We start from the raw sequence: 25,232 nt of genomic DNA on the forward strand, positions 1-25,232 counted from the left end.
ATATGAGCTCATTTGCATAGCCTGGAAAGTATGAGTTCATATGCAGTTGTTGGGCAGAGATGAGCTCATTCACAGCTAGCCTGATCAGACAACTGGACTCTACCCAGCCCTTACCAGTATGCTGATCATATGAATCCCCCAGGCCTGAGAATCTCCCTTGCTAATTGAAAGGCCTGCTAGTACCCTGGTTGCTATCAGATACTGAGGTGATACCCTTCAAGGGAGTTGGCCCTTTGCCAGGTAATTACTTGCTTATCATCTCTTACTGTGGCATAGAGTGACTAATCTGGCAGAAAAAAATAAATATATTCAACTTTTCACCAGGTACAGTTGCCCAGCACATCAAGGACTGTATCCAAAAGTTTTGACATGTCTGGCCAATCATTGTCAGCAGAGAAAATGCCAGCTTTAAAGGCTCTTCCAGAAAGGACACATCTGGCTGTAATGCATGTTCAGTATGGCTAATGACACAGGAGAAATTTAAGCACTCACCTCATTAATTGTGCTCATGCACTGGCTATACTGTTAGTGTTGGAGGATATCCATATATTTCATCTTACTTTTCAATCACTCATCCTCTATTTACCTTATATATACTTACACCTCCTGTTGTTTTCTGATCACCTATATAGTCCAGCAGTTTCTATCCATATGCCTCAGTCACTTCACCTACATTGTGCCTGACTGAGATACTCACATATATTCTTCTGTCAATAGTTAGGTAAAAGACTGCCTTACATTTGTGATATCATGCACCTCACTAAATGCTCACATCTGAATTAAGGTCAGAATGAAACATCATAGAAAATTAAGACTTGAAGGACTAACAATTTCTTCACTCTGGATGGTATCCTGGAGAAACTCAGGACATCAGGTTGAATACAGAATAGATGATGATACACCAATCTGTGCAAAGTATTTGCCAAATATATTATCAAACAAAAAATCTTCATGAAATGCTTTGAAGTGCTGCATAGAAGAGGGCATCAGAACAGTACATCCATTATCTATAAAGAAGCCTACCTTTTCTATGAAACCTTTAACTTCAGTATTCATGTCAATGTTGAGCATTCAGCTCAAATACCACACATCTGCCTTGAATGAGCAATAAAGACCCCTAATGAGCATTTTCATTGCATACTCTCTATCATACTGTCCAATTCTATCCACCTGGACATTTGGAAGTCCAGTGATTTTTCTCCTTTCTGAATCTGAGTCTTCATCAAAACAAACTGCCATATCAAAATTATTAATATAATATTGAATAAAGAAGTGTGATTGAAATGGTCCAGAGACATTAGATTCCTTAGTCTCATCAGGCTCCATTCAACACCCTAGGAAGTTGAAAAGTGTGTTATTGTTGAAGTAGCACACCCTCCATGTCACTCTTACCTTATATAATCATAGCTACTAATACTGGAGATCGAAAGTCAACACTTATTAGCTTTTGACTTTTGACTCCAGACTTGGCTTTCCCTGCTGTGCTACACAACCTGCTCTCAACAGGTTATGGGCCCTGTGCTTTACTAAGCCAAGCAATTTTTTTGTTTCCTTTTATGAACTATTCACTAGATGTCAAAGTCTTGCTCACTTTCTTAAGAGACATCACTATCCATTTGGAAGTCGCATCCACCCATCACAGGCCTCCACACACTTTCTAACCCCAACAGTCTCTTTTTTTTTCTCATACCATGATGAACAACTCAGATGTTGTTGACACCACCAAATGTGGTTTTTCCAATCTCCATGCTGGCAACTGAAACCACTTTACATCTTTATTTGAAGCCTACATGTGCATCAAAGAGCTATTTGGCCACTTTGATGGCACTGAGGAGCCACCAGAGCAAGCTGACTCTAGTGAACCCACAAAGCTCAAAAAGAAGGAGATAAAAGCTTACCTTCAAGCTCATTCATCTGCAGCAGGATACCTCTGGCTTTGCATTGATGAATCACAGCATGCTCATATCAGTCTCCTCATGGGTAAGCCCACAGCTATGTGATTGAAACTGAAAGACATTCACCAACAGCAAAAATCAGACACCTATTTCAATGCCTATGACATCTTATTCAGCATTCAGAAGGATGATGAAGAGTCTCTCTCTACTCTTGTTGGACATGTCTCACAAGCTATACAAGACATCAAAGCACTCCACCCTGAAAAGTTCACTATCAATCAACTTGATGAAGAGCTTCAATCCATGACTCTCATCCATGCCCTTCCATCTGATTATGACAATTTTGTGTCATCAGTCCTTCTCCTCCATTCTCTCAGTCTCAACAAACTCATTGCTGCCTTCCACACCAAAGAGATGCAGTGCCACTCTCATGATACCACTTCAGCAACATCATTCAAAGTGAGTGCTGTCAGAGTCCAAGCCACTCATGTGGCATCATCTGATACCACCTGCAGCTGGTGCACTAACTCTGGACATACTGAGAAGGAGTGTTTCAGCAAAAAGAAAGCCAAGGAGCAAGCTATACAGCATGTCCAGAAATGTCAGAATATAAAATCAGACAAGAAGGCAGGAGAGGCAAAGACAGAGAAGTCAAATATCACAGAAGAGACTGCCAGCCAAGAAAGTATTGATCTCTTGTCCCCAGCATCATCTAACTGGAATACAGACACAGGTGCTTCATCTCACATAAGCTATTGTTGAGACTGGTTTCACATCTGAATCCCACATGTGGTTCTGATTCAGTTAGCAGACAATTCAATCATCTATTCAGTGGGCATGGGGACAGTTGTGTTTGAGCCTAAAGAGAAGAATGGAGAGGTCTGTGAGGCTGTTGAGTTCCAGGACATACTGCATATACCTGATCTTCACAATAACTTGCTTTCACCCTTCCATCTTACACATCATAAGGGATATGAGATCAACATAGTCAGATCATCAGTCCAGTTCTTTCAAGACAAAGCACTTCATTTCTTAGCTACTGTCAATGATAACAATATTGGATATCTTAATGGCACCACTCACACTACAAGACTGGTAACCTCAAGTACTACAAGCACCTGTCCACTTGATCTGACTCTATAGCATCAACAAACCTGTCACAGAAGCATAAAAATTGTCCAGGACATGTACAAGAATCAGCTTATCTTAAATATGAAGATGAACAATATGCAATCCAATCCTGACCCAATTTGTGAACCTTGCCTTATGGGCAAGCACAGGTGATATAATATTTCTCAAGGCCCCTCACTTCTTCCAACACACCCTCTTGCAATTGTATTCTCTGATCTTAAGAGATCTATGCCAGTTGCTACACTAGAAGGTTATCACTACTGGATCACTTTTATATGTGGTGCTCTGTGTTTTTGGGCTGTTGCCTTGCTAAAGCACAAGAGCAATGCTCTGGCTGAATTTAAACACTACAAAGCCTATGCTGAAAATTTTCATGGTCTGAAGATCTTAGAGGAGCAAGATGATGGTGGAAGAGAGTATATGGGTCATGAATTTGATCAGTTATATATAGAAGAAGGGATATCAAGGTGCTATACTGAGCCCAATGAGCCTTATCAAAATGGAATTACAGAACATGCAAATTGCAATATTGCTGAAGGAGCTATTACTATGCTCTATGAAGCTCATCTTTCTCCCTCTTTCTGAGGACTAGCAGTGCTTGCATTTATATATGTGTGCAACCATTGCCCTACAGCACCACTTTCTAAAACAACACCATACACTGGCTGGCACAAGAAGAAACCTGACATCTCTAACTTGCATGTCTTTGGCTGCTTAGCCTATGTCCATGTCAAAAAGAACAAGCAACAAGGTCTTTAGCCACCCACCACCAAATGCATATTTGTTGGATATCCATCAGGTACAAAAGCATGGAAGTGCTAGAATCCTGTAACTAAGAAGTTCATCATATCAAGCCATGTCATTTTTGATGAGCGAGTGTTCCCAGAAAATACAAAAACTCTTATCAACCCTTTCAGTGACCTATTTTCTCCACTCTCAAGTCTGTCAGATTCTTCTATGCTGTCTGATCAAGGAGGAGACCTTACCAATGATGATCTTCCACCTCCAGAAAATCCTTCAGCACCAAATCCCTCACCTCCTCTAAGCCCATCACCTCCAGTATCACCCCTTCCCCATGATATTATGACTCCTTCTGGCTCACCATTCAATAGATCTCTCTCAGACCTAACTCCATCACCACCACCTCCAACAGACCTAGACAAACATGAATACAGAATATGTGATGATGGCTTATATGATCTTGGCTCTGGTTATGGTCATGAAATGCACCAAAATGTTAACAATGATGATCATGCAAGAGATGCAGAGGATCAAGCACACACAGCCTTTATGGAAGACAAAACTATTCTTGAAGGCATAGCTTTCTCCAGCCAGACAATAGAGCACTTGACAATGGAGGAAGGACTGGAAGTTGCATTCGAAAGCATGACAGAAGCAGCTTATAAGGCATCTACACATGATGGTGAATCTAAATCCTTCCATGAAGCTATAAAACACTCTCCAGAGGAAGCTGCAAGTTGGTATGAAGCCGCTATGCAAGAGATACAGGCACTCATTGAAAATGGTGTCTTCAAATTAGTGAAATGCCCTCCAAATCAAAAGGCAGTTGGGAGTCACTGGATATTCAAAGTGAAATGCAATGCTGATGGATCAATTGAGTGCTATAAAGCAAGACTTGTTGCAAAGGGATACTCACAATGACCTGGCTTCGATTACACTGAAACCTTCTCTCCAATGCCAAAATGGGCTGCTCTATGAGCTGTCCTGGCACTTGATGCCCCCAAGGATTTAGAGCTATGGAGTGTCAATATCTTATCAGCATTTCTCAATGGTGAGCTGACAGAAGAGGTGTATATGGAGCAGCCAGAAGGTTTTGAGAAAAAAGGAAAGGAATGGGTCTGGCACCTCTTCAAGTCTCTATATGGACTAAAGCAAGCTGGAAGAGAATGGCACAAAAAGCTACATGCAACATTGACTAATGCCATGGGTTTTGAATGGGTAAAATGTGACCATAGTGTCTGGGTTTACAAGAGGGACAGTGAGCGTATCATCATTCTAGTCTTCATCGATGACATGACTAGTGCCACAAAGACACCAGACAGTGTTACAAAGATCATCAACAATCTCAAGAAGCACTTCAAGCTTCAAGACTTGGGTCCAATGTCTTACCTCCTTGGTGTTGAGATCAAGCATGACTGAGCCAACCAAACACACACTCTCTCTCAGCATCAATACACCCTAGATATTCTGCAACATGCAGGAATGGCTGACTGCAACCCTGTTCTGACACCTTTGGATCCAAACATAAAACTTACAGCAGATCAGTCTCCCAAAACACCAGAGGAATATGAGACAATGCAGACAATCTCATACCTGAATGTGCTTGGCTCTGTGGCCTACCTCGCTATTGCTACCAGGCCCGATGTTGCCTATCCCATGAGTGTACTCTCATGATTCAGCAAAAACCCTGGCACAGCCCACTGGGAAGCTCTCAAATGGCTATTACACTATCTGAAGGGCACAGTTGACTATTGCATTGTCTACTCTCCTGACTCTGAGTCAGATTTGTCAGTCTTTGACTTCAAGACTTACTGCGATGCAGATCATGGGGGTGACAAAGATAGTGGGCATTCCACAAGTGGCTTCATTGTCAAAATGGGTACTGGAGCCATTAGCTGGATGAGTCATCTTCAGGCATTCATGACACTCTCAACAACAGAGGCAGAATACGTTTCAGCCATGTCTGCTGGTCAGGAAATCCTTTGGCTTCACAACTTGTTCACAGAGTTTGGCTATTCACTCACTAATGCCTCAGTCCTCTATATCGACAACAAGTCTGCTCTGTCAGTTGCCCAAAACCCTGAACATCATGGCTGGGTCAAACACCTTGACCTTCAATTCTATTGGCTGCATGATGAAGTTGAAAAAGGGTGCATCCATGTGGTCCACTTATGAACTGAAAATATGCCAGCTGATGCCTTGACAAAGGGATTAGAAAGAGAGAAGCTCAGACACATAATTACCTTACTCAGACTTGTCTCGATACCTCCGTAGACATGTTCGGTCGAGGGAGAGTGTTGAAGTAGCACACCCTCCATGTTGCTCTTATCTTACATAATTGTAGCTACCAATACTGGAGATCGAAAGTCAATACTTACTAGCTTTTGACTTTTGACTCCAGACCTGGCTTTCCCTGCTGCACTACACAACCTGCTCTCAACAGTTATCACTATCAAGATCCTGGGTTACATGTGTAGGATATAGACCACCAGTGGTATAGCACGTACGAGATGTACAATCAAGTTATCATGACAGAACTTGACGTCCCAACAAGAACACGGAATTCAGTTAAACTATGGCATGCCTCAATAGATGTCACACCTTAAATATCTGTACGAGATAATCCAGCATCTCATGGACGTTGTAGAACCAGGAAATGTATCCGATAGAAAGCAGAGGGAAAATGACAAATCTGAGTCCATTGAATTCAAGCTCGTCCAAGAGGAAGGGCATAGTTATCTCCTTGAAAGGCAGTCTGTCCTATGGATAGGTGCTGGATGGCTTCATAGTGCTCATCCCCTGAGGCATCACCATCGATACTGATTAGACAAATGAGAACGTCCTGATTATGTATGATGCACGCTGACAGTGGATCTTATTCTTGGATACTTCGTAATAAGCAGACTAAAATGAAAACAGGAACAAAAGAACCTACTACTTGATCAAATATGGTTTGCGAGCATGGATGCCAGGCTCGCATTGATAGCAAGAAATGAAGATGAAACCGTCAGGTCGGCAAGGTTCATCATTTGATGAAAAAAGCATGACTTTGTAGAGGTCTCCCATTCCTTGTTTATACATAGATATCCACAAAGTGTACCCATGTTCTTCAAAGAATTTTTGGGGTGGCTCATATTTCCAGAGGTCGTATGGTCGACCAGTGCCCTCGGGCTTCCAGCACCTGTCACACCATTCTTGTATAGCCTTAGGCAACTAAAAATGTGTCATAAAGGATCCAGTCGGCCAGGAATGAGATGTCAACGAATGATATGAATGAATGAGTAAACTCAGGTCATATAGATTGGGACTCTGCAGGACAAATTCTGCCATTGTCATTGCAAGCATCGACATCAATCCATCCATATTGTTCAAGATGAGATATATATTGGAAGAATATACAATCAGATTGTACCCAAGACTAAACAGAAAAATTCTGAGTAACGAGAGTCTGTTTCTGTGAAGGAATCAATATGATGTTTGCTTTGTAATTATGCTGAACATCTGTGTGAATATGCTGTCTCTGCATGGGATCATACTCATCACAATATATATCAGCCAGGATATCTGTCTCCAAATTCAAAAGTCATGCTTGAACTCTTCAAGTTTGGCATGAGCATCATGATGAGATAAGAACAGCAACGTCAACTGGATCTCTGTTGGACAAATCCATGGCAGTGATGCACAACAGGGAGACTTCATGACGTGGAGGAAGATCCAGGTCCATGTTTTTGCATGTGCCAAAGATGAAGCCAGTGTGAATTGCTGGGTTGTAAGCAGTTCGTAGCAGCAGTACACATCTCAGACATAAAGGCACATACCGGATGAGAGCATGGAAACAGTATCTAAGTCATCAATGAAAATGTAGGTCTGCCATTAAAGGCTGCGTCTGACCAAGTTCTAAGAGAAATATGTGAGATCAAGTCAATCAAGAACAAACTATGATTTTCTCTACATAAAAGGTGAGATATGTCATTGAAAGACATGTTTAACTCCATGCGATATTTCCATAATTTGGTCAATACAGAGTTTTCATAATTATCAATGGACACCTGAAATTTCTCAAAAGATATAAGACTCAGGTTGAGCAACATGATGGAGTTTTGGAGTGCACATAACCACTCAGCAGCCTTGGGGAAATTTGCAAGCTACATCGATAGTCGTGAACTGCAGAGTTTGCCATCATGAAAGAACTTGAGCACAGCTAATCAAGAATAGTGACATTTTTCCAAATCCTGAAGGATGACAAATTATTTATTATCAAGGGAGTCTTCTATCCATTATCACTTACTTTAATGAGTAGTCAAAGACAGGGCATTCTGTGTCCAGACAACACTAGTCGCATAATTTTGATCTCTGCAATGGCCTAGAGTCAGTCACATTCCTTGTCTAGCAGAATCATGCCCATGTGGCTGTCAAGGAACTTACTGTTATAAGTAGAGAGCAGAGTAATGTAACAGAGAACTAGTATTAGCCTCTCGAGAGAGAAACGTTCTACTTAAATACATTTCATATTACTTCAAGATCTTTCTACGAGATACTAAATAAGTCCAGATCATGATCCAAGTCAGCTGCCACTGACTGGCATCGTATCTTCAAGTACGTTCTCATACTCACTCAGGATTGCTATCCCAACACTCCCCCTCAATTCCAAGTTCCTAGAATACCTGCAGATAGATACTCATATAATGGTCTTAGTAGGCCTTTAGTGAATATATCTGCTAAGTTCTCTTCTGATGCGCAGTGCTGAACTTTGACTTCATTTGAAGCTATGCACTCACGAATGAAGTGGTGCTGTATGTCTATATGCTTCGATCATGCATGGAATATAGGGTTCTCAGCAAATTTGATTGCTGATTGATTGTCGATGAAAATAGTCATCACTTCATAAGGTGGTAATCCTAATTCAGTTAAGAGTGCTCATAGCCAAATTACTTCCCGGGTTGTGTGTGCAAGGGCCATATATTCTGCTTCCATAGTGGATAAGGCTATGGTGGGCTGTTTCTTTGAACTCCAAGTAACAGCTTCCTCTGCATAGGTACAGACATAACCAGATATTGATCTTCTATCTGTTCTGTCTTCTCCCCAGTCTGAGTCTGAATAAGGTATCAGCTCATCCATAGTCCCTCCATATGTGATTCCAAAGTCTAGAGTTCCCTTCAGATAGTGGAAAACTCGCTTCAAGACTGTGACATGCTCAGCAGCCGGATTCTGCATGTACTTGCTTAATTCAGTGACAGCATGTGCAATGTCAGGCCGGGATCCATTGGCTGCATACATTAGTGATCTGACACCAGTATGGTAATATTGCCTGGTGGCTGTGTCAACACCTTGTGAGTCTTCTGTTGGAATTTTCTCTAGCTGTACATTCGGGTCCATAGGCATTTTGACCGGTTTGCAGTCATTTATGCCCATTCGCTCAAGTACTTTGAGAATATATGCCTTCTGGGATAGAGTGATAGTGCTCTTGTCCCTATTCCTGTCTATCTTCATGCCCAATATATATTGAATCTCCTTCATGTCTGTGACATTTAGCTTCTTCTTAAGCTCTTCTTTTATTTTAGACATGGTTTCATCGTCTGGAGCAAGTAATGTCATGTCGTCGATATGTACAGCTACAATTATGGGACTGGAACCCATTTGTCTGATGTACACACATTGATCACTGATCAATCTGATGTATCCAAGTCCCAAAAATATAGCATTTAATTTGTCATTCCAAACTTGGCCAGATTGCTTGAGTCTGTACAACATTAATTCGAGGTGTGCCGCTTTTTCACTCCCATCTGAATATTCAGGTGGCTGTGCCATGTAAATGGATTCATTGAGTTTACCATTTAAGTAAGCTCCAACAATGTCCATTCCATGAATGATTAGGTTTCTTTGAGCAGCAATTGCCATGAGTAGGTGAAATGTGTCCAGCCTGACAACTGGTGCATATGTCTCAAAGAAATCAATGCTGGGTACCTGTGAAAATCCTTTTGCCACAAGTCTAGCCTTGTATCTGGTGATTTTCCCATCATCATCCCTTTTCAATCTGTAAGTCCACTTGCAATCCACAAGTGATCTGTCTTTGGGTAATTCTTCCAGCTGCCATGTGCCTAAGGAAGTCAATAGATTGTATTCTTCATTCATTGCTTTCTTCCAATGATGCCAGTCTGGCCTTGTTTTGGCTTCTTCAAGGCTTAATGGCTCATCACTGAGATTGTCTGCAGTTTCCCCAATGCATGCATAGTCTATTGCAACATTTATGGCTTCCAAAGATGATTCTTCTGAGGTATGCTGTTGTTTCAATGTTTTCACAGCTCGTACACTTGGATTATAAAGTGTCCGGTAACTCGGTTGAGTCTTTGATGCAATCTGGACTGATTTGTTGCATGGCTCGATCACTTTCCCATGCCATATTAGGAAATTTGATTTGATTGATGACACATCAGAGGCTATTTCCTCTTTTAGTTTGGCATTTCTGGCATCCATGGAATCATCCAAAATGCTATCATTTCCATCCAGAGTCTGCTTGACTTTGCTCCCTGACTCCCCCTCAAGCGACGAAGGGTGGAAGACTATATAGTCAGTGTCTATAGGCTCTGTAGTGTTGTTTTCAGAGAATATAACATTTCTTGAGGTCTGAATCTGCCTGGTTTGAGAGTTATAATATCTTCAGGCCCTGGATTCATCTGTAAGACCTGTAAAAATAAATTCCCTTGACTTTGGGTCCAGTTTTGACCTCTTGTTATCTTGCTGCAACACCCAGCACTTTACTTCGAATTCCTGAAGTGCTGAAATATCTGGTTTCATGCCCTGAAACACTTCTTCTGGGGTTAAATCATTCTTGATGGCCCTGGTTGGTGATCAGTTCTTCAAATATGTGGCATATGCCACTGCCTTAGGCCATAGAAACTTCGGTAAGTGATGTTCTTCTAGCATGACACATGCATGCTTCACAAGAGTCCAATTTATTCTCTCAGCAACTCCGTTTTGAGATGGAGAGTATGCTGCAGTCAATTCCAACTGTATGCCATTGTCTTGGAGGTATTCCTTTACCTCTTCATTGACATATTCCTTTCCATTGTCAATCCTCATAAACTTCAGATCCTTCCCTTTGTGGACTTTGATATATTTTTGATACTGCTGGATCTTCTTTCGAATTTCCATACCTTGCTTTGACTTCAAAAAATACAACATTGTCCTTTGGGATTTTCCATCTGTGAAGCTTATATAATACCTTTCACCATGGATACCCTGAGTTTGGGCCAGCCCCCATAGATCTGAAAATGTCATTTCCCCTATTTCAGTATAGTCCCTTTTGGCTTCCTGTGGAAATGGCTTGGTATGATGTTTGGCTTTTATGCAAGCTATGCAATCTGTCTGAGGCTTGGCTGACTCATCTATATCCATCCCCTTGACCATTTTCTTCCTAAATAGTCTCTTTACTGATCCCATATTTAAGTGGCCTAATGTTTTGTGCCACTTTTGCCATGATCAGGCTGATTTCGTAGCATGGGCCTGAGTTATTTCTGGAACAATGATGTCAAGGCTGTACAGCTTTGATATTTTATCTCCATGGCCGATTATCTTGCCATGTGATGAGATAATATCCATTCTAGACTCTTTGAATCTAAGTTCAAATCCAGCATCTGTAATGCACCCTATTGACATAAGATTGAATGGTGCATCAGGGCAGTGGATACACTCCTTTAGTGTGACTGGAGTGATCTTTTCCCCTTCAACCATTTTAATCTTGACAGTTCCCCTTCCTAAACCCTTGGTTTTTCCTACACCAATGACTTCATGTCCTGGGGTTTCAACATAGTCAGAAAAATATAATCTATTTTTGACTATATGTCTGATGGTGCCAGAGTCCCCTAGCCATGATACTCCTGAGAGTGAGGTAAGTGTGATGTCTGTTGCACAAAATATGTAGTCATCTTCTTCTGAGTCCGATTTAGCAATATGTGCTTGAGTCTGGCTCTTTCCCTTTCCTTTCCATGACTTTCCAGAATTCTTCTTCCCATTTGGGCAATTTGTTCTGATGTGACCAGTTTTCCCACATCTGTAACATATGACTTTTGAATTGGACTTTTTGCCATGTGCTGCAAGTGTCGTAGTCCAATCAGAAGTCTTTTCCTTTAGTCGGATGTCTTCCTGAAGAATTCAGGAAATCAACTTGTAAGAATCTTTCAAGTCAGCAGTATCCACTGATGAGATGAATGAATTCCATGATTCCAGGAGTGATGTAAGCAGTGTGATAGAGAAGTCCTCCTCCTCAACTTTCTGCTTAAGGGATGCCAGCTCCTCCTGATAGGACCTCAAAGTCCTAATATGCTCCTCTATGTTTCCTCCTTCTTCGCACTGAGCTCTGAAGAATTTCCTTCTGACAAGGACAATTCCCATGGGTCCCCTAGACTCATACATATCTTCCAGAGCTTTCCAGGCTTCTGCCGAAGTCTTTGAACCAGCAATATATACCAGCGGGCCATCAGAAACCTGCAATCTTATTGTTGAAAGAGCCTTCCTATCGCTCTTCTTCCAATCTGCCACCAGTGTCGTGTCTGCCGGGGCCGGAATGCTTCCATCTGCATAATCAATCAGTCCTAAATCGGTTAGGATATCGATCATCTTGATTTTCCATGTCAGATAATTTTCCGGGCCCTTAAGGGGGTCAATTCTATACACAGACTGGCTATCCATGCGGTTCTACATGTGTACGTAAAGTACGAAAGAGTGCAAAGTGAGTAGCGATGTAAGTTCAGTTATGGCCGGGGCCCATAACCTGTTGTAAGTAGAGAGCAGAGTAATGTAACAGAGAACTAGTATTAGCCTCTCGAGAGAGAAACGTTCTACTTAAATACATTTCATATTACTTCGAGATCTTTCTATGAGATACTAAATAAGTCCAGATCACGATCCAAGTCAGCTGCCGCTGACTGGCATCGTATCTTCGAGTACGTTCTCGTACTCGCTCGGGATTGCTATCCCAACACTTACCTACAGTCGTCTTCAGCAAAGAGGTGGACTCAGACCCGCTCCTTGACTCTGACGACGCGTTTCTGAAATTGGTGGAGTTAAAGTGGTGAGAGTCAACGATTGCGCTCTTTCAAATTCTGTACACACTGATGAGAAGCAAATAAGACAAAACACGGAAGAGCTTCCTTTCAACTTGAATGGCGCGTCAAAGTTGTTCTGTGATACACTGACTCATTACTCCGATCGGCATCTTGTCGGTAGCCTTCCCTACGCAGACTCTTTTAAATGTACATAATTCCTTCCCATCGAATGATCGTTGCAAAAGACGAGCGACCTATTACCAGCCAGTGCCATTCTCTACCGGAAAGACTGGCCGCGCGGCCCGCGCTGCGTATCAGCAGGACGGGTGATCTGGATGTCTCTGGCGATGGAAGGCGAACAAGGAAGAATGGATCAGGCACGCGACAAGGGTATACGCTGTGTTTGCTTGCTGAACGTGCGCCAGAGGTGACTGATCATGGCTATCGTGGTGTGAAGTTTGACATAGCCTCCCAGCTGTTTGTTCAACACCGAAAACATCGAAAGGCATCCCTATAGTGTCTTCGAACACGACCGCAACTGTACGAGTCACGACGTTCTAGACCCGCACGCCCGAACATACTCGGACTTTGAGCGATACCTCTGCACCAAATAGAGACTTGCAAGCCGAGTCGCCAAGCAAACGGCCCACGCAATATTATGTGGCAACGCCCGACTTCATCATACGGATCGTCCAAATGTTCGTGCAGAAACTTATTTTTAGGCATCCACCTCCGTGAATATTCCTGCACAGCCTGTTGAATAGTATAAAAACTGACCATGTCGATGTCGAAGCAGCCAGCATCTCTTGTTTGCTTCCAGTCCTTCACATCCTGATCATGTTCAAACACGCTTTCCGCCAGTTCGTCTTCACCGCCGCTGTGCTTGCAGCCGTGTCGGCTATCCCGACTGGAGAACTGGAGGAGCGTTCAAGTTGCACGATTTCGTCTGTATCGACCGCTTCATCCATCTCGAGTTGCTCTTCGGTTACCATCTCTGCCTTCTCTGTTCCTAGCGGAAGTAAGTCCAGGGATACTCCTTTACTACACCTCGCTTACGGTAACGTTCTCCAGGCACATTGTCGCTTTCTGTACGTCGTTTTGGACCTAGCATCGAATGCATCTCATGTATTTCTACCAGCCCAAATCAGGCGCGACCATCACCATGGCTGGCGACATAACCTTCGCCAAGACTTCTAGTGCGTACCTCTCGTAGTTATCTGACCGGGATCTGACCGGGTCGATGCTCTCCCAGGCGATGGACCATTGTTCACCATCGACGGCGACGACATCACATTCAATGGCGCAGGATACTCATTCGACGTGAGCACCGTTTCATTATTTTACCGCTTCAACGTCACAATGGCCTTGACAGGGAAATGGTGCCGACTACTGGGATGGAGAAGGCACAGACGGCGGTGTCGACAAGCCTCACCCGCTCTTGAAGCACGTCCTTTTATGTTCGCAATGATGTTCTAGCACCTGACGCTGGACCTAGGTTCAAGGGCTCCGGCACCTACTCTGACTTCACGGTCTTGAACAGTCCCGCTCAGGCCATCTCTATCGGTAACAGTGACGGCCTCGTCTTCGACAGCATCACGGTACGCCGAATTCCTCTCGCTCTGTCAGAGGGTTACCTGACCTTCATAGGTCGACAATAGCGATGGAGATACCGATGATCTCGGTGCCAACACCGATGTGGGTACTGTTTCATATCCTATTACTCCAAAGCTGATGGTTCGCAGGGTTTCGACGTTTCCGCGGACGACGTGACTATTAAGAACTCTGTCGTGAAGAACCAGGATGACTGCCTCGCTATCAATGATGGATCTAGCATCGTGTATGCGACATTCCATTCGCGAAAGTAGCCGCTTACCCGATGAATTCACCAGTTTCGAGGACAACACCTGTTCTGGCGGCCATGGCATTTCAATCGGTTCCATCTCCAGTGACAATTCTGTATCAGACGTGACGATCTCTGGGAACACCGTTAAGGACTCGATGTACGGATTGAGGTAAAGTATCTGAGGCTTTATTGTGGTGTTCACTCTTCTGAATTGCCTACTCAGAATCAAGGTCAAAGCTTCAGCCACTGATGCGTCTGTGTCTGACATCACGTACTCTGGGTGAGTATACTACAGCTGTTGCTCAAGCTCTCTCTTATGCTCGTCCATACAGAAATACCATCACCGGCATCGACAAATACGGTGTCTTGATCACCCAGTCATACCCCGACGATGACGGTACCCCCGGAACTGGTGGCCCCATTTCGTGAGTCAGGTTGATGTCCAGGCTATGATTACGGCTTTTCATATATTCTGACAGGGATATCAACTTCACTGGAAGCACCACCACCATCACGTGAGTCCAGCGTCTCGTTCATGCCGTCGTTGTACTCATGCGAATCTTCGCTAGGGTTGGAGACGATGCCAAGCGTCTGACGATCGATTGCGGAGCCTGCTCTGGGTAAGCACCATCGACGACCGCGTTACTTGGATCCTGATCCTATCCTATGCAGAACATGGGACTTCTCCAAATTGAAGATCACGGGCGGCTCAGAGGGTACGGTTGACAGCGACGATGCTACTGTATGTATCCGTTCTTTCTTGGTTTTGATTGTCTCCTGACTTTGAGAATAGATTTCTGGTGGATCGTATTAGGTCGATGATATTATAATCGTCATAGGTCGTGCATAATATTTCAGTATCTACTACTAATATCCCAGGTTCTATATATTTTCCGCCAATTTCTTGCATCAGTATTCTCCTGCCATGAGCCTAAGTGCTGGCGTCGCAAAGTCCTATGTTGGATCTCTCTTCTGAGTGTGTCGGCGTGGAATGTAGAATACACATGCAGGCGTGCCAGCCGGTCCGAACAAAATCCCCATGGACCAAACTTTAATGCGTACAAAGCTACCTCTAAACGTGACGATAATCTACACATGCTAAAGAAGCTCAGAGGAATACTACGGGCTTCGAGCGACTATCGTCGATCAGCCAAAGAATCAAGCTGCTCCTCAAGTTCACGCGGCTCGCCACAAGGACACGAACCATCAATTGAGGACCGTTTCAAATTCAATGAATGAGGCTTTCCTCAGGACTTGCAAGCTTTCTTGGTGTGAGGTATGCTGCGCCACCTACTGGTAAGCTATTGATAAAATCTATCTAGAAGGTAAAGTCAATGAGTTTGTCAGGGAACCTGGGGTGGAGTGCACCACATCGGTCCCCCTTCATGCGATTTCACAACGTGAGCTTTTCGTAACTAGTTAAAGGATGCTGGACTGAACCCTCCTCCTTAACTTTGCCACCCCCTCCCCTCCATTGGAAGAACTGGGATCAAAGATTTACGGAGATGATGTTTAACAAGACGGACGATGATGAACCTGTCGTGAGGCCTTTTGCGACGGGTACGGGTTTACTAGAGCGTTGCGTGTAAGTCATCCAGCATTTAGGCATGAGGGCTAAGCGCTCACCGTGTTCCCGTTAGGTTTGGGCTGAGGTATCTCCAGAGACATCTCAGTAGTGGTTGGATTAGTATGAAGACCCGATGCCGCCATCGAGTTTAGAGAGATGAAATAAGAAGATCAGCAATGACCAAGTTTTCAGCTAGATAATCGAGTATCATCGGAACATGTAACTTTATGGGATGGCACAAAGATCATGATTTTCTTTCTTAGGACTTCAAAGCTTCAGATTCAAGGAGAAAGTGTTGGATTACAAAAGCGATAATATTAATATTATTTGTGACTCATGCAGATTAAACTACCAGCAAACCTAATACGATCCACCGGAAATCTATCCTCAATATCAGCAGGAGGGTCGAAGCTAGGGAAGATGGGATACATACAGTAGCGTCGTCGCTGTCGACTGTACCCGCTGAGCCGCCCGTGATCTTCAATTTGGAGAAGTCCCATGTTCTGCAGAGGGAGGGATTAGAATATATTCCTTTGTTGCTTGAACACGAATGTTTTACCCAGAGCAGGCTCCGCAGTCGACGGTCAGCCGCTTGGCATCATCTCCAACCCTAGGAATTCATATGAGCACGGTATGGAATCAATTGAGGTAAACATAAGCTCACTTGATGGTAGTGGTGCTTCCAGTGAAGTTGATGTCTCTGTCAGAGTCTGTCAAAAGCTGCACTCATAGCATGAACCTGAATCTGACTCACGAGATGGGGCCACCAGTTCCAGCGGTACCATCATCGTCCGGGTAGGACTGGGTGATCAAGACGCCGTATTTGTCGATGCCGCTGACGGTGTTTCTATACGGAAAGGCATAAGAGAGTGCCTGGAGGATCGATCGCTGCAGTTTACTCACCCGGAGTACGTGATACCAGAGACAGACGCATCAGTGGCTGAGGCTTTGACCTTGATTCTGAGTAGCAGATAATTCAGAAGAAAGAACACGGCAACAAAGCCTCAGTAAATTTACCTGAATCCGTACATCGAGTCCGTGACAGTGTTTCCAGAGATTGTCACATCTGATACGGACTTGTCGCTAGAGATGGAACCGATCGAAATACCATGACCACCAGAGCACTTGTTGTTCTTGAAACTAATGAACGCATCGCATCAGTATGTAGCTGCTTTTGCAAATGGAATGCCACGCACACAATGTTCGAGCCATCGTTGATAGCGATACAATCATCCTGGTTCTTTACGACGGAGTTTTGAATAGTCACGTCGTCTGCGGAAACGTCGAAACCCTGCAAACTGTGAGCTTTCAAGGAGAAGCGACATGAAAGTATACCCACGTCGGTGTTGTGACCGAGGTCATCATCATCACCATCGCTATTATCGACCTATGAAGGTCAAGTAAGGATCTGATGGACGAACGAGAAGAATTCAGCGCACCGTGATGCTGTCGAAGACGAGGCCGTCACTGTTACCGATAGAGATAGCCTGAGCGGGGCTGTTCAAGACCTGTCGTTCACCTTCAGTGTCATTCAGATGGAGAGAAAAGAGTAGCTCACCGTAAAGTCGGAGTAGGTACCGGAGCCCTTGAACCTAGCCACATCATCAGGCGCTCAAACGATATCGCGAGCATTAAAAGGACATACTTCAAGAAGGGGTGAGGCTTGTCGACGCCGCCGTTCGTGCCTTCACCGTCCCAGTATTTGGCGCCATTTCCCTGTTGAAGACATTGTAACACTGAAGAGGGAGACAATTAAATGCCGCTCACGTCGAACGAGTATCCCGCGCCATTGAATGTGATGTCGTCGCCGTCGATGGTGAACAATGGTCCATCACCTGAGAAAGCAGCGACCCGGTCAGATACTGGTCAGATACATATGAGAGGTACGCACTAGAAGTCTTGGCGAAGGTGATGTCGCCAGCCATGGTGATGGTCGCGCCTGATTTAGGCTAATGGAAATACATGAGATGCATTCGATGCTAGGTCCAAAACGACGTACAGAGAGCGACAATGTGCCTGGAGAACGTTACCGTAAGCAAGGAGGTGTAGTAAAGGAGTATCCCTGGACTTACTTCCGCTAGGAACAGTGAAGGCAGAGATGGTAACCGAAGAGCAACTCGAGATGGATGAAGCGGTCGATACAGACGAAATCGTGCAACTTGAACGCTCCTCCAGTTCTCCAGTCGGGATAGCCGACACGGCTGCAAGCACAGCGGCGGTGAAGACGAACTGGCGGAAAGCGTGTTTGAACATGATCAGGATGTGAAAGACTGGAAGCAAACAAGAGATGCTGGCTGCTTCAATGTCGACATGGTCAGTTTTTTATACCATTCAAGAGGCTGTGCTGGAATATTCACGGAGGTGAATGTCTAACGATAAACTTCTGCAAAGAACACCTGGACGATCTGCAGAAAATTATCATAAAGACGTAGGGCTTGGCTGGTCTTGGCATCGTATTGCGTGGGACGGCGACCCGCGTTGGAAGGCCTTATTTGGTGTGGGTATCGCTCAAAATCCGGGTATGTCATCAGGCGCGTGCGTCTAGAATGTCGCGACTCGTGCATTCACGGTCGTTCTTGAATTTATTGTAGATATGCCTTCGGATATTTTCAGTGCTGAAAGGATGAAAGTCCTTGTCAAATGTCGCCCATGACAACCATGAACACCTATCCCTGGCGGCGCCTTTATCAGCAGGCAGGTACGGCGTATGTCCTCGCTTTGCACTTGACATTTTCTTTCTTGATCGTATTCTCCAGAGTCATCGAGACCATCCTGCTGATACGCGTGGCGGGCCGCGCGGCCAGTCTTTCCGGTAAAGAATGGTACTGGGCAGTAACAAATCCCCCCGTCCTTGCAACCATTGTCCGACGCGAAGGAATTACGTATATTTCAAAAGATTAAGAGTCTGCCTGAGACAGTCACCGAAAAAATGCCGATCGGAGTAATGAGCCGGTGCATTACTGAGCAACTCTGACGCGCCATTCCGGAAGCTGAAAAGGAGCCCGACCGCTCTCGTGCAGAAACCAGATCGACGAAAGACTCGACTAGCGGTGACGGGGACCATGGGATTATCCACGGGCACCGTTCACAGTATCCGTGTACATTCGGACTACGACATCGCGTCCAAGCTTCAATAGCGAGGCATCCGAGTAAGACCATACCCATAGAAGCTTCCTGATGGAGACCTTGCAGAATAGCCTAGTAGCGCGGGGTTATTGCTTTTTCCTTGAGCCTTATACGGCCGACTTACATCGACGTTCGTTCGTCTCAGTGATTGAGATTCATTGCGAGTCTTTCACAGAAACTCTGATTGGATACGCCTGTCGGGGACGCCAGGAGCACAAAGCAGACGAAGGAAAAGAGTACCTTGGGTTGTGGTGACAAGCTGTAGAGCAGCCGGTCTTCTCCCAAATTCTCTACGAGTGATTGGATCAATACAGATAATAAACAAGGATTGTGAAGACGCGCACCTTCCTGGTCATTTCGACACAAGCTACAGACTGCAACGACCTCCTTCACGAAGCAAAATAGAGAGATGCGGCTGGGATTCTTAAAAGCTCCTCCAAGCGCCATTGGGCCATGGGTGGTGCGCTAGTCCATTATTCATGCACTGGTTGACCCAGAAGTCACCTTGGGGGGTATCGACGACATTTCTTTCCGCTGCAGATAACAGGAAAGGGACCTATGCCATGGTAACGGTGGATACGGTAGATATCCAGCCCTACCAGAGGTCAGTGTTGGCGGATATTGACACGAGTCCGCCTTATCCCATGTGGTCCCTATGGTGTCGTGAAGGTGTTCCGAAGAAGTCGATACTGAAGCTAGAAGCTGCTGGTATGTTAGAAGATTGCATAGAGGAGACGCGGAGTGGGATGATGATGGTAAGAGGAAGGATGATGCAAAGCATTGATCAACATTGATCGACCTTAATTCTTTTCTCTTCTTGACCACGACTATCGTTAAGACCGCGATCCTCTCTGCGTGCGCCTCTTTGCATGTCTGAACTATCCACGACTCTGACGTTGTCAATAACTCCATCCTGTATCATGGGCTGCTGGCACTACTCCCAAAAAAATTAATAAATGTTGAACGTTTCGAGCATCAGAAGCATGCGAATGTTGATTGGAACGGTGGCGTGAGAACAATAATCGCCAAAAATCATCATTTACCTCAGGGTTCGCGGAGTCTTAATCCTTCGTTCCTCCACCCATCAGTGGCCATATGTCGACTCTTGTCATGACTGTGGCCCAAGACGATACCGGAATGGCGCAACAGATGCTGGAAGCCCGAGGGAAATCGGCTATACGACCTCTGGAAGCGCAAGCCACTTCGAAATTTCTTTCGGGAACATGGCTACAACTTGTGGCTCTCGGAATATGAACTCGGAATCGCATCTGCGTCGTGGGATGTGGAGCTTTCCCACCGAATGACGAGCCTCGCCGGTCCGACGGCTACACTTTTGTGACTCGTTATCAATGTCAGCCTGGTTATCGTCCTTACCAAAACGAACTTTGGCCAAGTCGTACGTGTTATTTTTTCCCCAGCTTTTGTTCCTTACCCATTCGTCAGGACAACATTCATTGCCCGGCGCGGATCATCCACAACCATGACGTTCTGATTCGTTTAGTCAGTATCGATGGAGACTCCTCGGGAGACGAGCATTACGAAGCCCTTCGCCGTCTCTCGGCAGGTCCCGCAGCTTTCGGGGAGATAACCAGGAGCTTCCTCTCTTGAATGAGCTTGAATTCAATGGACTTCGATTTGTCGTTTTTCCCTCTGGTTTATATGATCAGCCCACCATGGTTCTACAGTATGGACGAGATCCTGGATTATCTAGAACAGATATTCAAGGTGCGTTGACCGTCGAAGCACTCTGTAGTCTCACTAATCTGAAACTTTTGCAGGGCATCAAGCTCTGTCATGACAATTTGGTTGCACATCTCGTACGTACCTTGAACAGGGTAGTCTGGATGTTGACGTATCGTTTGATGCCGTGTTCGGCAAATATTTCGCTCAAGCAAGTATGAAGCACTTTTGGTATGTTAGCACCATAAAGGTCTTTCCAGGATGTCATAGAGACCGACGACATGGTACGCCCTTGGAGTTTCCCTTTGTCATCTTTCTGATTTTGATTTCAGATGAAGGATTTTGACAAGGTAGGTTTGTCGTATCCAGATTATATCATGATTTCCTGACGAAATAGGCTCGGCAGCATATTCCTACAAGCGAGGCGAGTCTTCCTGACAGGCAGTGTCTGAATCGCAGGGGACAGATTATGGGACGATAAGGATAGCATACTCTCTGCTCGTCATGATCACTCAAATGCGGTCGTCGAATCCGGAACTAAGACCCGACATGTCGCAAATATTGGATACGGTCCTAACCTTACGGAAGAGTCGCTCCCAGGAAGTGCTGTCCGATTATATCGGTACTCTAAGGAGAGCAGTGGAATGGGTAAAATGGTAGTTCTCTCTTGTATAAAGCTATTTTTCCGGACAAAGGATGTTAGGTCTAGATTGATGACTGCTTTTTAACTGTTGTTAAGATGACCTACCAGAACGCTGCGCTTCAGACATACCGTCGTGCCTCCACTGATCGTCTCTGGATCATTTCAGCCGTTCTTATCATGGGAAGACCTATGTCCAATTGCCGTACACGTTTGTGACCAATCCTCAATGACTCTGTTTCCCCTAAACGCGGTAGTGGCGTGAGAACAATCACGGGAAAGTGAGCGCTGACGGAAGTTCTCACGCTCATCTTAGCAACACGTTCACTCTTTGTCGTCAACACCTTATATTTAGGCTGATCGGCAGCTTTTCTAACTGTCTTCGAATTCTCGTAACTTGTATACCCTCCCTCATGATGCGACTGACATTGAATATTAAAGTACTACGTACGTAGTCAGTAATAAGATGGACTGGCTGCTAAATGCCTCCCTGTAGCGAAGGATATTTATTGAAAATCACAAATGCTATTAGAATTAGAGTAATCGCATGAAAGTTAGTTTGCCACGTTCATCACGTGGCGTTTCAATAAACTGTCCAAGGTTTATCATCCACTGATTCTCTGAATTCCCAATCTCAGGCTACCTGGCACCTCCACGTCATGACACATCTAGAATGTCTCAGGACGATACCAGAATGGTGCGACAGATGCTCCAAGCCGGAGGGCAGTCGGTCATACGAAGCATGAGCCACTGTAAATTTTCTTCAAGGACCATGGCTATACTTTGTGGCTATCCCTCTGAACTTGGTCGGTCAGGCAAAGAATGTCTAGAGCTAATTCCAACTGAACGATGAGCCTCGCTGACCCGATGGCTTCAATTTCGCTACTCGGTTTCCGTATGTTTGAATTAACTTCTGATCGATGATCTCCCGATCATTGTGTTCATCGCCAAGCATGTAGACCAACATCCATCACCCAGTTGGTACCGTTCATAATCAGGACATTATTATCCGTCTAATCAGTATCGATGGGGAGATGAACACTGCGAAGCCATTCGACGTCTGTCCTCCGGACCCACGGCTTTCCAGGGAGATAACCATCCACTTCCTCTTTTGGATGAGCTCGAATTCAACGGACTTAGATTCGTTGTTTACCCTCTGCTTTCCCTCGAAGGATGAAATGTGGACGAGATACTGGACAATCTGGCACAGATATTGAAGGTTTGTCGTCCTTCAACGCGCTGAGAATCGGCACCAGAGATGCTCATTGGCGGTCCTTATTGCCCCTTCAAGGCGGATGTGTGGTGTTTAGGTCAGATGCTTAATACTGGCATGTGTTGGAATCTGCGAGAGAGTTCGAGCAATCCGGCATTCCGGCATGCTGAGCAAGGAAAGAATCTGAGGGATATTGAAGGAATTAGGTAGAAACTACTAGAAAAGGAGTTGTCTAGTATAAATATGAGAAGTCAATGGGGGGACTCCTCAGGAGTTGGTAACCCAAAGACTAAAGGTCTTATAAGCATGTACTCTGGATACAGTCCAAATCTCAATAGCATGGATGAGGAAGTGAAGGGATTCATTGAAAGAGTGAGAATACATTTGCATTGGCCTTGTAATAATTCTTGAGCCTCTCATGCAACAACTCAAAGTTACTTGAGAAGACAGATCATTCAATAACATATTTGGGGACCACTTTGCTCAGGCGAGTTAAAAACATCAGGCACATATTGACGTGCTGAAATATTCTCAGAACGCACTAGAAACCGAACAGACGGTACGCATCCTGCCAATGAATGTCCTCGCTACTAATATAAATCTTAGATGAAACGTTCGATCAGGTGCGTTGTATCACCATCCGACTGTTGTTTATTTGAACTGAAAGCGTGTCACGGCAGTACGATGACAGTGGGACGAGGGTTTTCAGTTTTTTTGTGACAACTACCCAACAGCATTCTCCACGGATCTTATACATGGTAAATCCAGTCCAGGTACTCACCGCGTCTTTTCCTTCCTAGGCTCAAGTCCATTTTCACTATTGACGGCGACAGTGTAACGTTCAAGGGTGCAGAATATAAGTTCGACATAAGTCGAGTTACTTTCTCGCATTTCCACCTTTGCGACGTTCCACAGTGAAACGGCGCGCCGTACTTGGACGGCAAAGGCACGAACGGTGGTGTCGATAAGCCTCATCCCTCTTGAACTAAGTTTAACTATCAACAGTGATCATATCCAAGTGTTCTCAACCAACATCTAGGTTCAAGGGCTCCAGAAATTATTCTCAGTTAACGGTAAGACTTGCTTTTCCGTCTTTCTGGATAAGACTAACACGAGCGGTAGTTTTTAACAGCCCAGTTCAAGCCATATCTACCGGTAACAGCGACGGACTCACCTTCGACAGTATCACTGTGCGTGTAAATTTTCTTGTTCGCGTCTCTGTAGGCTTACATGCCATCCTTAGGTCGACAATAGCGCTGGAGACACAAACAGTCTGGATCATAGTACCGACGTGAGTGTGAACCACCATGTAATGAGTGAGTCTGAGCATCCATCGGGTGTATAGGGCTTCGACATTTCCGCTAACGATGTCACAATCCAAAACTCGATCGTTAAGAACCAAGATGACTGTATCGCTATCAACTCCAGCTCCAACATCGTATAGGTGTTTCAACCGTCTTCCTATTAGTGAAACACGTCACTCAACCACCCTTTCTAGTTTCCAAAACAACCAGTGCTCTGGCGGTCATGGCATTTCTGTTGGTTCCATATCCGCTGGAAAGACGGTTACCGACGTGACTATCTCTGGAAACACTGTTACGAACTCTATGTATGGGCTTAGGTACGGCAATGGTTCTTCTTCCCTCGCTCGGTGTTCTAGCGTTGGCGGCGTTGGCGGAATCAAAGTCAAAGCAGATACCACGAGCGTCAAAATATCGGGCATCACGTACTCGAGGTGAATACAACTTGGTCTTCCTTCCGAGATGACCTTCTAACCCATTCTTATAGCAACACCGTCAGCGGTATCACCAAATACGGTGTCTTGATCTTTCAGTCGTATCCGGATGATGCTGGCACTCCCGCCCGGCGTCCCTTCGATGGACCGTGCCGCGTACTTCTACCTATCTGCCTGCTTGCCCGGAACTGGCGGTCCTATTTCGTCGGTCATTTTTTGCGTGCATAATGAGCCGGTCATCTAATATACCCCTTTTACAGGGGCGTGAGCTTCACCGGCACAGCTACTACAGTCAAGTAAGCCGTACTTCTAGCAGACTTAGGCTGTTGCTTACCCACTTCTAGGTCAGAGACAATGTGGAGCGATTGACTATCGGCTGCGGTAACTGCTCTGGATAAATTTAATGGTCTTATAATCGTCGCAGAGCCGCTTGTCGCGACAGAAATGGCGCCGGGACGATACGTTCCATCTCGTTTGAATGCATCGGTATTTTGGGAGCTGTAGATTCTGACAGATGTTTCTTTACAGGACATAGGACTTCTCCAAGTTGACGGTCACTGGTGGCTCCGCTGGAACTGTCTCCAGTGATGATGGTACTCAGGCTGTATGTATCTCTC

The 25,232-nt window shown here is 44.9% G+C and overlaps 6 protein-coding genes across 6 annotated transcripts; 4 read left to right on the top strand and 2 right to left on the bottom strand.

Annotated features, from left to right (window-relative positions):
• Window positions 1–6,232: 6,232 nt before the first annotated feature.
• Window positions 6,233–6,500, bottom strand: BT62DRAFT_1008647 (uncharacterized protein; the record flags this gene model as incomplete). The annotated part of the gene is made up of 2 exons (XM_043177466.1): window positions 6,233–6,304; window positions 6,369–6,500. The coding sequence occupies 2 exons, from the start codon at window positions 6,498–6,500 to the stop codon at window positions 6,233–6,235; spliced, it is 204 nt and encodes a 67-aa protein (XP_043037462.1).
• Window positions 6,501–13,648: 7,148 nt separating this feature from the next.
• BT62DRAFT_901687 (polygalacturonase) lies at window positions 13,649–15,435 on the top strand (the record flags this gene model as incomplete). The annotated part of the gene is made up of 14 exons (XM_043183471.1): window positions 13,649–13,829; window positions 13,883–13,899; window positions 13,950–14,007; window positions 14,064–14,131; window positions 14,184–14,258; window positions 14,314–14,409; window positions 14,459–14,506; window positions 14,554–14,648; window positions 14,701–14,823; window positions 14,878–14,934; window positions 14,987–15,079; window positions 15,134–15,169; window positions 15,224–15,274; window positions 15,327–15,435. The coding sequence occupies 14 exons, from the start codon at window positions 13,649–13,651 to the stop codon at window positions 15,433–15,435; spliced, it is 1,107 nt and encodes a 368-aa protein (XP_043037463.1).
• Window positions 15,436–16,159: 724 nt separating this feature from the next.
• Window positions 16,160–16,373, top strand: BT62DRAFT_1008649 (uncharacterized protein; the record flags this gene model as incomplete). The annotated part of the gene is made up of 2 exons (XM_043177467.1): window positions 16,160–16,239; window positions 16,295–16,373. The coding sequence occupies 2 exons, from the start codon at window positions 16,160–16,162 to the stop codon at window positions 16,371–16,373; spliced, it is 159 nt and encodes a 52-aa protein (XP_043037464.1).
• Window positions 16,374–16,495: 122 nt separating this feature from the next.
• On the bottom strand, window positions 16,496–18,792 carry BT62DRAFT_306315 (polygalacturonase). Its single transcript, XM_043180450.1, has 16 exons — window positions 18,294–18,792; window positions 18,221–18,237; window positions 18,113–18,170; window positions 17,989–18,056; window positions 17,867–17,937; window positions 17,780–17,813; window positions 17,661–17,729; window positions 17,561–17,608; window positions 17,418–17,512; window positions 17,239–17,361; window positions 17,125–17,181; window positions 16,976–17,068; window positions 16,886–16,921; window positions 16,781–16,831; window positions 16,655–16,724; window positions 16,496–16,602 (listed from the first exon to the last, which is right to left on the bottom strand). The coding sequence occupies exons 1-16, from the start codon at window positions 18,472–18,474 to the stop codon at window positions 16,582–16,584; spliced, it is 1,092 nt and encodes a 363-aa protein (XP_043037465.1). The 5' UTR covers window positions 18,475–18,792; the 3' UTR covers window positions 16,496–16,581.
• A 1,034-nt stretch (window positions 18,793–19,826) lies between these two features.
• BT62DRAFT_1008652 (uncharacterized protein) lies at window positions 19,827–20,955 on the top strand (the record flags this gene model as incomplete). The annotated part of the gene is made up of 4 exons (XM_043177468.1): window positions 19,827–20,102; window positions 20,474–20,622; window positions 20,704–20,743; window positions 20,791–20,955. The coding sequence occupies 4 exons, from the start codon at window positions 19,827–19,829 to the stop codon at window positions 20,953–20,955; spliced, it is 630 nt and encodes a 209-aa protein (XP_043037466.1).
• A 2,231-nt stretch (window positions 20,956–23,186) lies between these two features.
• Window positions 23,187–25,203, top strand: BT62DRAFT_921601 (uncharacterized protein; the record flags this gene model as incomplete). The annotated part of the gene is made up of 12 exons (XM_043184327.1): window positions 23,187–23,252; window positions 23,416–23,439; window positions 23,487–23,503; window positions 23,920–23,953; window positions 24,003–24,070; window positions 24,124–24,171; window positions 24,379–24,615; window positions 24,669–24,771; window positions 24,876–24,911; window positions 24,960–24,996; window positions 25,040–25,101; window positions 25,144–25,203. The coding sequence occupies 12 exons, from the start codon at window positions 23,187–23,189 to the stop codon at window positions 25,201–25,203; spliced, it is 792 nt and encodes a 263-aa protein (XP_043037467.1).
• Between the last annotated feature and the right edge of the window lie 29 nt (window positions 25,204–25,232).

This window comes from Guyanagaster necrorhizus (assembly GCF_019112545.1).
Source record: "Guyanagaster necrorhizus MCA 3950 unplaced genomic scaffold BT62scaffold_20, whole genome shotgun sequence".
In the NCBI taxonomy this organism is placed as follows: domain Eukaryota; kingdom Fungi; phylum Basidiomycota; class Agaricomycetes; order Agaricales; family Physalacriaceae; genus Guyanagaster; species Guyanagaster necrorhizus.

What these genes read in the sequence shown, in the direction of transcription:
- BT62DRAFT_306315 (XM_043180450.1), bottom strand. Translation starts at nt 18,474, where the DNA reads ATGTTCAAACACGCTTTCCGCCAGTTCGTCTTCACCGCCGCTGTGCTT. An exon ending in GACTGCGGAGCCTGCTCTGG is followed by an intron (nt 16,725 to 16,780) that starts GTAAAACATTCG and finishes CTCCCTCTGCAG; the next exon opens with AACATGGGACTTCTCCAAAT. An exon ending in TCGACAGCGACGACGCTACT is followed by an intron (nt 16,603 to 16,654) that starts GTATGTATCCCA and finishes TATTGAGGATAG; the next exon opens with ATTTCCGGTGGATCGTATTA.